The 13,556-nt window shown below is 38.2% G+C and overlaps 1 protein-coding gene across 4 annotated transcripts in view; it reads left to right on the top strand.

The window, feature by feature from the left end:
• Positions 1-1,106: 1,106 nt before the first annotated feature.
• The window catches only part of ATRX (ATRX chromatin remodeler), a 321,152-nt gene continuing 308,702 nt past the window's right edge, over positions 1,107-13,556 (top strand). For 2 of the 4 annotated variants that reach the window (XM_025985027.2, XM_025985025.2), the window contains exon 1: positions 1,271-1,550. In XM_025985027.2, the coding sequence (XP_025840812.1) occupies positions 1,531-1,550 (20 nt within the window). In that variant the 5' untranslated portion in view covers positions 1,271-1,530. Of the gene's footprint in view, positions 1,551-13,556 lie in introns of all 4 variants that reach the window. The other 2 variants (XM_025985028.2, XM_025985026.2) reach the window with 2 other exon arrangements.

Here is a 13,556-nt window from a genome sequence, read left to right as displayed (position 1 = left end):
ATTATCACCAATCCCTCTCACAACCTTCCCAAAAATAGAAGAGGAGGAAACACCTTCTAACTTATTTTATGAGGTTACCATCACCCTGATAACACACTCAGACAAAGATAACACAAAAAAGAAAACTACAATTAACAATACTCTTTGGGGGCACCTCAGTGGCTCAGTGGTTGAGCGCCTGCCTTTGGCCCAAGGTGTGATCCCAGGATTCAGGATGGGTCCCAGGATGGGCTCCCTGCATGGAGCCTGCTTCTCCCTCTGCCTGTGTCTCTGCCTCTCTCTCTCTCTGTGTGTCTCTCATGAATAAATAAATAAAATCTTTTAAAAAATTTTGCCTGTGTCTATCAGATTGTCAAAATTTTCCATTGAAAAAAGGCTATTTGCGATTTCAGTGGAAAGCAGTAACTCTTTCACCTAAATACAATGGGAGCATTTTCAAATTTCAAGAAAATTAAATGAACTAAACCATATATGTCAGAATAAATTTGGAAATAAAATTAGAAACTATTCAATTTTAGAGAACTAATTTGTGACTTGCAGACACTAGTAGTGGACAATTAAATTAGAGAACATGAAAACTGGAAAGGCTTTTTAGAGATCATTCAGCCAAACCTCTGTAATGAGAAAATAGACCTTGATTGGTTGGTTTGTAAGCTAAACTTTACGTCAGATTCAGAAAATGATCGTGTGTGTTTCAGTTGGCAGTTTCGATTTTATTCAGTATTGGAAGAACTGCATGAAGATTTCAAGTTGGTTTTATATATATTTTTGTAAGCATGCTGGCTAGAAAAGTAAAGAATTTGATCATAATCTAGAACATAGAAAAGAAATTATATAGGATGGTCATACAGATTAGTGTTTAAGAATGTGGTTTCTGGTCTGAATCTTGGCTCTACTACTGTGAGACTTTGTGTTTTGGTTTCCTCATCTGGAAAATGTAGTTAACAAGGGTCTGTGTGCCTCAAAGAGAATAGGGATTACATGAGATAATCCGGATAAAGGATTAGCATAGTGCTGGGTATATACTACACTCTCAGTAAATGTAAATTGCTGTTATTGTTTCGTCATTATGTCAAAGAAAAGCGAATGGATCAAAAAGCATTTTCAGAATAAAGTCAAAATACGTCACTAGCACTTTCAGGTCATTGGGATTGAATTGGAGCCCCTGTGAAAAGGTGGAGGGGATCAAATGACGTAGACCGCCTTAGCAACAGGCCCCCAAAGAAGGTGAATTTCAGTAGCCAATAAGAGTCTGAGCTGTGGAAGAGGTAGCCAATGGGTAACGGAAAGAAGAAGAGGGAGGACGCGCCAATTCTTCTGCCTGAGCCTCGGCCCAACAAAATGGCGGCGGCGGCAGCGTCGCTTTGTTTCCGCGGCTCCTGCGGCGGGGGCAGTGGTAGCGGCCTTTGAGCTGTGGGGAGGATCCAGCACCAGCTATAGTGACGACTAAGAGTCCATTGCATTTCTGTTGTAACCCAGGGCCGGAGAGCGCAAAGCGGCGTTGAAGCTACAAGGCGTTGAAGTGAAAACATGACTGCTGAGCCCATGAGGTAAAATACAACCCCGTCTCACGGGTCCTAGCGGTCCGGGCCTACGCGCTTTCTGAGTAGTGTGTTTGGGAAAGCTTTGGCTTGGTGAGTTAGGCTTGTGTGTTGCTTTAGCGGAAAGACATCGTTTTCTCTTTTAGGAGAGAAGGGTTTCGGAGTTTCGGCGGTAGGCTCTAACCCGGGGTGGGGGTGGGGGGGGCGCGGCCTGGGGTGTTGGGCTCTTCCTTCAACCTCCCCGAACCGGTGAAGCTTAGTTGCCCTCGTGTAGTTTATTCTTTGGTGCCTGTGGAATTGAGACCCGTAAGTCGGAGGCGGATTTGGTATCCCGGTCGTTCTTCCTAATCTTTAGGCCTGGAAACTGCGTTGGGAAGGAGAGAAGGTTGAGGGGGGGGGGTAGAGGGGGAGGGGCGGGAGGGAGGATGTGAGATTCTGGGACGACTTAGTGGCGTTTGGATAGCAGGAGAAGGGAAATACCTCAGCTTTGCGGATTTTTTTTTTTTTTTCTGCAGCCCCTGGGGACAAGCTCTTTTTTTGGGTTGAACAAGTGGGTCTCGCTAGCTTTTCACGTTCCTTCTCTATTACCGATCCTAAAGGGTATCCTTGGATTTATCTCTAGGCAAGGCGGTACTATGCAGGGTATACCCCAGTATACTTTTTGTGAAGTCCAATGTTAATGGGTTACCACCCATTAAGATCTCAAAATGTTTCTCAAATGTTCCTCCACTTTCTGGGCAAATTTCTAGCAAAAGTAATTAGACCCTACTTTTAAAAAATTTATTCCGTTAGGAATGAGGAGCAGGTTAATGTGGGTCGATGGGAAGATTTATTGCAAGGGAAGCTGTGCCTGTCTGGCAGGCCTCTTACCAATCAAGCACGTTTATTAGGTTGAGGTGGTTTTTCTCTTGCGCTTCTGATTTGCCTCTTGATAGTGTCTAAAAATATAAGTTGTTAATATGAAATGTGTACTACTTTTACACAGGTGGCTGGCTGGCTTGCTTTTCAGGCTGTTTGACATCTGACTTTTCATCCCTTGTGAATTAAGTAATTTTTCTGCTCAGAAACGTATCCTTGGCGCCTAGTGGCAAAATAAAGAAAACTACAGGGATCAAGGATCAGAATTGCATTGGTAGTTGGCAAAATTTGCCTTTGAGTAAGTATTGTGACAGTTTAAGCTTTTAGTGCACTTTACCTAGCATGTAGAATTTGGGTATGAGCCTGTGACACTTACGCCTATTTTTCTACTAATAGGCAGAGATAGATGTTTTCCTTCCCCTGAAGAGAAAATATACTTTAGTTCTTAGGTTCTAGGTCCCTAGCTGTGTAAAGATTCTAGTCTTTGGTTTCTGAATTTATGTTAATTGGTCCAACTACAGTAAGTCTTTATTTATAGGGTTTTGGGTACTAGGAAGTAGCCAGTACAACTTGTTGGCTGGGTGTTAGGGGCTCAAGTTTGTTTACGTGAAAGATGTACCTTACAGTTAAATTTAACCTCTAGATTTTACTGAAAGTCTCAGGAAAAGGAGACTTCATTCATTTTATGCCAGGAACAGTTTTTTTTTTTTTTAAATTGGTCTTGAAGAGTGCGTGCTGTTGACCTTCACCTGTATAATCCTAATTCTCAAAACAACCCTATCAGTTAGGTACTTAAGGTGTTTCTCATTTTAAAGCTGAGGAGTAAACTGAGGCATAGAGAGATCAAAGAACTTGACTAAAGCTATATGGCTTGTAACTCGTGGAGCTAGAATTGAACCTAGTCTTGACTCTAGAATTTATGTTCTTTTTTTTTTTTTTAAAGATTTTATTTTTTATTTATTCATGAGAGACACAGAGCGAGAGAGAGAGAGGCAGAGACACAGGCAGAGGGAGAAGCAGGCCCCATGCAGGGAGCCCGATGTGGGACTCGATCCAGGGTCTCCAGGATCACACCCCGGCCTGCAGGCGGCACTAAACCGCTGCGCCACCAGGGCTGCCCTAGAATTTATGTTCTTAACCACAAGGCATTAATGCCCCCTTGAGCTTCCATGACTAATGTGATTATGATCATTTTAATTTAGCCTAAGTATTACAATGGAAGAACTTCATGTTAGCTGCTATTGTGGTTATTTGTTGTAGGTCTTAGAGTTTGTAGCTGTTAAAATATTTTGCATTGTATGTATAGATGAGATAATGAGAATAACTGAAACCTTAATTCCAGTAGAGTCATAAACTGCATGAAAAACCCCTGTAAAGGATCACATATATAAATGTGAATTTAAAAATGTATGATGCTCCCTGATTATTTACTGTGAAAGAGCTCCAAGTGGGTGTTCAGAACTGTCTCAGGCTGAGGTGTCCTTCATCCCAAGTCATAATCATAGTCAAAGGATAATATGACAGGTAGTGAGTTGAACCCACAATACTGAATCACTCTTGATTCTCTCCTAATGTGAGATAGAAATAATAAGAGCAATTCTATACATTGTCATTAATTTTATTTTGCACAGTAGTTCAGATTTTTTCTGTATCAGAATTTTTGTTGAGCACTTAAAAATAGGAGCAAAGACTTGTTCTGATTTTTACTAGTGTTCCTAAAAAAAGAAATTTTCTATGATTCTGTGGTCAAAAAATAGCCAAAAGGCAGGAAATAAACTGATAACCTGGCTAAACATACGCTGAAAAATCAGTGGCTCAGTCTTTAAAAGGTTTTATTATTTATTTGTTTTTAAAGAGTTATGTATTTTATTTTTTTTAAAGATTTTATTTATTTATTCATGAGATAGAGGCAGAGACATAGGTAGAAGGAGAAGCAGGCTCCATGCAGGGAGCCCGATGTGGGACTCGATCCTAGGACCCTGGGATCATGCCCTGAGCCGAAGGCAGATGCTCAACTGCTGAGCCACCCAGGTGTCCCTGTGTATTTTATCTTAAATAAGATTGGCTTATGTCTTGAAATATTTGTCATTATGAAAGATGAGCTTATTATTGACAGATAAACTTCATTTTTGTATAAAGGTCAGAGATTTGAGGGGACTTGACATTCTTTTTTTATGATTTTATTTGAGATAGAGCACACAAGCGTGAGGGTGGCAGAGGGAGAGGGAGAAGCAGATTCCCCACTAAGCAGGGAGCCCAATGCAGACTTCATCCCAGGACCTCAGGATAGTGACCTGAGCCAAAGGCAGACACTTAACTGACTAAGCCACCCAGGCATCCCAGGACTTGTCATTCTAATCCTTATGGCAGCTGATTATTTGAAAAGCTGAAAGCAGTATAACTTGTAATTGGTCTTAAATTTTATTTATTTATTTATTTATTTATTTATTTATTTATTTATTTATTTATTTTTTATAAATATTTTTATTTATTCATTCATTCATTCATGAAAGAGAGAGAGAGAGAGAGAGAGGCTGAGACACAGGCAGAGAGAGAAGCAGGCTCCCTGCAGGGAGCCCAACATGGGACTCGATCCTGGGTCTCCAGGACCCTGGGCCAAAGGCAGCGCCAATCCGCTGAGCCACCCATGCTGCTCCTATTTTATTTTTTAATTAATTTATTCGTTTTTAAGTAAAGTCTGTGCCCAATGTGGGGCTTGAACTCACAACCCTGAGATAAAGAGTCACATGTTCCACCAACCGAGCCAGTCAGGCACCCCAAAGGCTTAAATTTTATTTTATTTTATTTTATTTTATTTTATTTTTATTTTTATTTTTATTTTTATTTTTATTTTATTTTATTATTTTTTATAGGCTTAAATTTTAAAAGGCAGAAGTTATCTAAATGGAGAGATGCTGGGAAAATGTTTTAGAAAATATCTGTTAGGTTAGTAATTCACGATCTTTTCATACTAACCTAATTGTGAAATTTTGAAAAATGTTATCTGTGAAATATTTGCATTCCTACTAAGTGGAAAGTATTAAAGCCAGGCTGTGGAGGGGGAGTACATGCAGTTTTTATAAAGGGTTTTGAAAGCATTTAAATACCAGTTGTTTGGTTATGTGGCTGATTGGGTGAAAAGAAAGATGTTTGTGACTTTAATTTTGATCATGCCAATTCTCATTATTGGCAACCTTTGGTATTAGTTGACCATAAGCTTTCAGTTATATAATGTATTTCTAGAGAGATTAATGTAGTACTTACAGGAATTTCTGTGTAGAAGCAGGTGTATGAAATAATTTTTTGTGCAAGAAATTGTGTGTATTTATGTGTCTGTTTCACTTTTGGAGTCTGAATAAATTTATGGATTGTATCAGACAGTTCTTGGGTTTACATGAAGTCCTTTGCTCCAGAACTTGAATGTTCTCTTGAACATTGGCAAAAACAGTTCAAATGGTTTAAGCCATTGGAAAATGATGTTTAGATCTTCTTTTAGGAATGTTGAATATAGTAGGACAGTAAAAGGAGCATTTAAGATTTCTCTGTACCTGTATGCTAACGTTTATCTTATGATTGGCTTGATAGCTGACATGGAAGATATTTATTTTCCATTTCTCCATGTGTAAAATGGGAGTAAGTTTGATATTGATAAAGCTTGCAGTTGTAGAGGAAGGAGGAACATGGTTATAACAGTGGTTCCTAAAAGGCAATAATCTAAAACTCTTTGTGGTCTTTGCTAATTTTTAACTGTTTTAAGAGTGTAAAGAAGTCCTGAGATTAAAAGTTTGAGAACTACTCGTGTAGAGGAATGAACACTGAACTCTGAGCCCAGCCTAGGTTTTCTAGGTATAGCTTTGTTGCTTAACTGATGGTAGAACCTTGGACAAATTTACCCTTTCCAGGCTTCAGCTTTGTCATTTACACAATGAACCTGTACTAGATGTTCTATAAGGTTATTTAAAAAAAATGGGGGCACCTGGCTGGCTCAGTCAGTAGAGCCCATCAGTCTTGATCTCAGGGTTGTGAGTTTGAGCCCCATGTTGGGCATGGAATTTTAAAAAAATAAAAAGTAGTCTGCTTATGTGAATGTTGATCACTTTTTATTTTACTTTGGGAGGTAGGAAGAAGGGTATTAATGAAGGGAAGTTTCTTTAGCCACGTACGCATTTTTTTTTTGTCTTAAAATTTCCATTGTAAGGATACAGGCGTTTCGTTGCTGATATATTCTGTCATAGTATCATGTTCAAATATTTGTGCAAATACTGGAAACAAAACAGTTTTTGCTGAGAAGTTTGTTAATAATTGTGGCTCAGAATATGTTCTATTTTGAAATATTATATCCAGTATATTGTATCCCCATAGGGAGCCTGATACGGAACTCCATCCAGGACCCCGGGATCATGACCTGAGCTGAAGGGAGACGCTCAACCACTGAGCCACTCAGGAGCCCCTGCCCCTTTTTGTTTAAAGATTTATTTACTTATTTTAGAGAGCATGGGGGAGGAGGGACAGAGTGAGAGGGAGGGAGTCTCAGGTGGAGCTTGTGGGGCTTGATCTCACAATCCTGAGATCACAGCCTGAGCTGAAACCAAGAGTTGGATGCTCAACTGGCTGTACCATCCAGGCACCTACTACTGAAAAGACCTTTATTCTGGCCAATTGTGCTTTTTGCCCTGGGAAAAGATTCTTTGAATTGTGCGCTATAGCCACTATTTTCAGATCCTGTGTCTTGAGACTTTGTCTTCTTTCAGGTTTTTTTTTAAGATTTTAATTTATTTATTCATGAGAGGCAGAGGCATAGGCAGAGGCATAGGCAGAGGCATAGGCAGAGGGAGAAGCAGGCTCCATACGGGGAGCCCGATGCGAACTCGATCCCGGGACTCTAGGATCACGTCCTGGGCTGAAGGCAGGCCCTAAACCGCTGAGCCACCCAAGCGTCTGTGTCTTTCAGTTTTGGCTTGAAGTAGCCACTCTTGGTATCTATAGTCCAGCTTTCTTGTTAACTGTTCTGTACAATATTTGCTTAAGAAATTATTGGAATGGCAGTGATGTTCATGTATTTATATCCTATACTTAATATTTTGGGAAAATGTGTTATTAGTTGATCAAACACTTGAGTATCAACTAGGGGGCCAGCACTGTGCTAGGGTATGCAAAGTTTAATAGGAAAATTCCCACCTTCTTTTTTTTATCCTTTTTTTTATTTTAATTTTTTTTAATTTAAAAAATAAAATAATGATAGTCACACACAGAGAGAGAGAGAGAGAGAGAGGCAGAGACACAGGCAGAGGGAGAAGCAGGCTCCATGCACCGGGAGCCCGACGTGGGATTTGATCCCGGGTCTCCAGGATCGCGCCCTGGGCCAAAGGCAGGCGCCAAACCGCTGCGCCACCCAGGGATACCAAATTCCCACCTTCTTATGGCATTCTTAAATCTAGAGGGAGACACTAGGTAAATAAGCAGGTAAAAAAACAGTGCTAAAGTGGAAGTATATTGATTTTACTGGGTATCAGAAATGAAAGAAAGCCTAATTTTGGGGATGTCTAGGAAAGTTTTACAGAGGATTTTGGATCTTGAAGATGGAGTTAGCAGGGAAGGGTTGGCTGTTTTGAAAAAGAGCTGCCCAGGGAGAGGGATTAGTATGGCTGAAGATTAGTCTTATTTTCCATATAGCAGAGGAAATTAGACATGTACACAAATAATTTTGAAGCAGAATATAAAGTGATAAATGATATAGTAGGTAAAAACTAAATTCAGAGTAGGAGGATATTTCTGATGGAGTCCAGGGAGGGCTTTATAGAGAAAGTATTTGAATCTGGCCCTTGTAGGATGGGTTTTGACAAAGAATCCTGGGGGAGATTCTAGATGTGAGATAGAGCAGCTTGAGCAAAGGATTGTTGTATATATTAGTGTTTTCTCTTTGGAAGCAGGTCAACTTAAAATTTTTAACTCAATTCCTGGGCAAATATTGTGTAATTATTGTGCAATTAGTATATTTTTCCCCAGCTTTATTGATATATAATTGGCATACAAAATTATGTAAGCTTAAGGTGTACAATATGATGATTTGATACATGTGTATATTTTGAAATGTTTACCACAATAAGGTTAGTTAACACATTCCTTACCTCATAACCATTTTTTTTTGTTTTTATGGTGAGAATATTTAAAATCTACTCTCTAGCAACTTTCAAGTATGTAATACAGTATAGTTAACTATAGTCATCGTGCTATACATTAGATGTCCAGAACTTAAACATCTTCTGGTGTTAACTTTGTGGTTTGATGATCTTATAAAAGCCACATGTGCCCTTTGTAAATGAGCCTGATAATTTCATTTTAGAAGAACTGTCAAAAGTATTTTCCACTTTTTAAAAAATTTCATTTATTTATTCATGAGAGACACACAGAGGCAGAGACATAGGCACAGGGAGAAGCAGGTTCCCAGGAGGAAGCCCGATGCAAGACTTGATCCCAGGATCCTGGGATCATGACCTGAGCCAAAGGCAGACACACAACCACTGAGCCACCCAGGTGCTCCTATTTTCCACTTTTCTTAAAGCTTGTGTAGAATTTAATGCACAGATTTTGATAGACTATGATTGTTTGAAGTCTATCCTTATTTGTCTTATTTTGGTCATTTGATGTGGTCAGTTGACTTTTGGAAAATAATTGATTTATAAGGTCCAAAATAAAAAATAATTTATTTTCATGTAATACTAGATTTGTTATTTTGCTTATTTGAATTATATTATTTTTGGTTTATATGATAGCATTCCAAACATAGTTCTACTATAATGTTTGTTTTGAAAATGCATCTTTGTTCCAACAAGATTGATACATTGGGGAACAACTTGAGCATAAGACAAATTTTGCATTTTCTTATGCAGGATTTTGCCTGCAGGGCCAGGGATCAGCCAATTATGACCATCAACCAGTGGCCTGTTTTTGTAAATAAAATTCTGTTGGAACACACCCAAGCCCATTTATTTATATTGTCTGTGGCTGATTTTGTACCACAATCTCAGAGTTGGATAGTTGCAACAAAGACCTCTGGGCCCACAGAGCCTAAAATATTTACTATCTGGTCCTTTATAGAAAGTTTTCCCTAGGTGAATGCAGGAAACTATACCCAGCTGAACTGAACTGCATTAAATATATGCATATACATGCACACAACTCACACCTCAAACATCTGTTGGCTAGCTCAGTGCGCCCCTTGCGTTATAAGCCACTCCTATCCACATCTTTTGTTACAGTTTTCCACCCGATTTCAGATAACCCTCCTTCCATCATTTCACAGTAATTCATGAGCTGCAGTCCTTATGATGTACTTCCACAAGCAAACCAGGTCTTTTTCAAGGTAAAGTGCTATATTTATTGTTGTTTGTGTATTTCTTAATCTCCTCATGTGTAAACTGTGTAAAATTGTGCTGTCATTTTTGTTAGGTTTCTATCTTTTTAAAAATTGTGTCGCTGGGGACGCCTGGGTGGCTCAGCGGTTTAGCGTCTGCCTTTGGCTCAGGGCAGGATCTTGGGATCCGGGATTGAGTCCTGCATTGGGCTCCCTGTGAGGAGCCTGCTTTTCCCTCTGCCTATGTCTCTACCTCTTTCTCTGTGTATCTCTCATGAATAAATAAATAAAATCTTAAAAAAAATTGTATCACTGATGAAGTTTTTTGAGTGTTGTGCTTCTAACCCCATTTTCCCTGTGATGGCGTTTATTGCACAATTGCAAACAAATATGGCGTTTATTGCACAATTTTGCATAACCTGGTGATTTTTAGGAACTCGTGGTATGTGATTTCAGAACTGACTGTAACTGTCATCCTGCAAAAAGAACTAATTCATTCACCAAATATTTCTTGGGCTGTGTGAAATTTTTTTTTTTTTTTGGCTGTGTGAAGTCTAAATGAGTCAGAGGACACAAAGCACTTAGATTAGTGTCTGGGACATACTGATTACTCAGATATTAGTTATTACTGATTACTATTGTCATGTGCCAAGAACTGTTCTCAAAGTCCTGCTTAGATGAACAAGACAAATTAAAGCCTTGTCCCCATGGAGCTTATATTATACTTCAAAAAAATTTGTATTAATATACATTTTGGTTAGTAAATTAGTCCTATTCCCATAAAAATACATTTGGTATTTTTTAAAAAAGATTTTATTTATTCATGAGAGACACAGAGAGAGAGAGAGAGGCAGAGACATAGGCAGAGGGAGAAGCAGGTTCCATGCAGGGAGCCTGATATGGGACTCTATCCTGGGACTCTAGGATCATGCCCTGAGCCGAAGGCAGATGCTCAACTGCTGAGCCACCCAGGTGTCCCCAAAGACATTTACTTAAAACAACTTTCTACTCAATGTCTCATTGATCTCATGCAATATTTTATTGAATGATTTTTAAAAATGTTTTTAATAACTGTAACCTCAGGAGATGAATCTGATCTACCTTCAAGGAGATAATCATCTTTTTCTTATATATTTCAAAATAAAAAGTTAAAAAGTATAAATTCAGACTTAATTTGCAAAAATGATATGCAGATTCTCATAGGCCGTTCACCCAGATTCAGCAAATAGTAATTTTTTACATTTGATTTATCATTATGTCTATATTATTATTATTATTACTTTTAAGATTTCATTTATTTATTCGTGAGATGCACAGAGAGAGAGGAAGAGACATATAGGTAGAGGGAGAAGCAGGTTCACCGTAGGGAGCCCAGTGTGGGACTTGATCCCAGGACCAGGATCACGCCCTGGGCCAAAGGCAGATGCTAAACCACTGAGCCACCTAGGCGTCCCTTTCTATATTATTTTTGAGTCATTTGAGATTAAATTGCAGACATGCTCCTTTACCCCTGAATACATATTTATTTATTTATTCATTCATTCATTTATTTATTATTTTTTTGAATACTTTAATACAGTATGTATTTCCCAAAATAGAAATATTCTCTTACATAGCCTCAGTATAGTTAGCAAAATTAGAAATTAATATTGATACATTTCATTTTTTTAAAAATATTTTTTAAAAAAGATTTTATTTGAGAAAGAGAGAGAGCAAGCACATGTGCACACTAGTGGGGGAAAGGGGCAGAGGGAGAGGGAGAAGCAGCCTCCCTGCTGAGCAGGGAGACCAATGCAGGGCTTGATCCCAGGACCCCGAGATCATGATCTGAGCTGAAGGCAGCTGTTTAACTGACTAAGCTACCCAGGTTCCCTAAGATTTTATTTTTAAGCAATCTCTATATCCAACTTGGGGCTTTAATTCAGTAACCCTGAGATCAAGACTCACATACTCCACAGACTAAGCCAGGGACCTCCATACAATACTGTTTCTAATCTACAGACATTACTTATATTTTGCCAGTTGCTTCATAATGTCCTTTCTAGAGAAAGACAAACATTTCTTTTATTCTTACCCAGCATCTAATTCTGGAGCATGCATTGCAATTCATTGTCATGTCTCTTTTCTTTGGAGCACTGCGCCTTGTTTTTTTTTCCCCCCTTACATATTTTTGAAGAACATAAGGTAGTTAATTTGGGTTTGTCTGATATTTCCTTGTAGTCATGTATTTTGCTAGAAATAATGTTGTGTCTTTCTCCGCACATTTTATCAGGAGGCATACAATATCTTTGCTTTTACTATATTTTAAAATGTATTTTCTTTTAATATGATTATCAATCAGCTCATTCTCTGTCATTTAACTTAGATATTTGAAGCTAGGTTTGGTTAATTTGTATAGAATTGGAGAGAATTTGCCCACCTCTTACTGTTTTATTTATTTATTTTTTTTTTGCTTTTCCCTTTTTCCACCATCTTCATACAGCCCCAAAATTCAAAACTACAAAACACCCTATTTATGAATTTTCATTGTGTATTCTGTGTCTGCTAAAAATAGAGAATCAAGGGTGAATGTTTCATATTAAAGTGACTGCACTTGTTACTTGTTAAGTATATGAAATAATACATTTCTTTCAAAGGCTGACTATATCAGTACATCCAATACAGCTTATTGAATATCTCAACTTAGACACTGAGGAGAAGATATTGGAGGGTACTACATGACTTCAGGGTTGCTTTGTGGTTTTTTTTTTTCAGGGTTATATTTTTAATGCTCAGCAAATCGCCACTTTTTTCTTTTAAGGAATGCCTGAGCAGACATTATCTTCATTTTAATAAACATTTATTATTTCTCTGTACAAGACAATTTGTTATTCCCACATGGGAAAATGATGAACCCAGACCAAATTCCTTCTTTGAAGAGCTTATACTACAGTAGAGAGTACTCTGAATTTTATTTTTTTTTAAAGATTTTATTTATTTATTCATGAGAGACACAGAGAGAGAGGCAGAGACACAGGCAGAGGGAGAAGCAGGCTCCATGCAGGGAAACTGACATGGGACTGGATCCTGGGTCTCCAAGATCACGCCCTGGGCTGAAGGCAGCGCTAAACCACTGAGCCACCCGGGCTGCCCCGTATTGAGTTTTAAACAAGGAACTATAAGCAGAATGTATTGATTACTATAAGAGAAGTAAAAGAAAATTCAGTAGAAGAGGGGAAAGGGAACCTTCTTTGAACTGAGTTGTGGTATGATTGGAAAGTCATGTGTGAATTATTTTGCAGAGAGCTTTGGAATGCTATGCCTAGGCGTTTCATACTTTATGAACATGGGAAGCCTTTGAATATTTTGAGCATGGAGTGACATCTGAGTCTACTCAAGTATGTCAATTATTTTTTTAAGGATGTCAATTATGGAAAATACTAAGATAGAACATTTATTTATTTATTTATTTATTCATTCATTATTTATGTAGTCCTTTAGACAAGGAATATATTTAGGAGAATATAGACGTACATATGTTTAACTCCCATACCACCTAAAAGTATAGTAGCAGATGCTAAGTACCAACAGAGTGCTATTGATATATGGTATAAGAACACAGTAGTTTAGTATTTGAATCAGGTAGAATGAACTTGGGTAAAAGAAGGAATTTCAAGGCAGGAAAGGATGACTTTTGGGAACTTCTTCCTTCTTCCCCATTCCAATAGATATTAAAAAAATTAAATGACTTGTGTTCCTAAATATTGCCACCCGCTTACTAGTGTATTCCATGATGTCTCTGACATCTGAATTCTAAGCAATAA

Source organism: Vulpes vulpes, chromosome X, assembly GCF_048418805.1.
Source record: "Vulpes vulpes isolate BD-2025 chromosome X, VulVul3, whole genome shotgun sequence".
Classification (NCBI taxonomy): domain Eukaryota; kingdom Metazoa; phylum Chordata; class Mammalia; order Carnivora; family Canidae; genus Vulpes; species Vulpes vulpes.
This window is presented reverse-complemented; position numbering and strand designations above follow the sequence as displayed.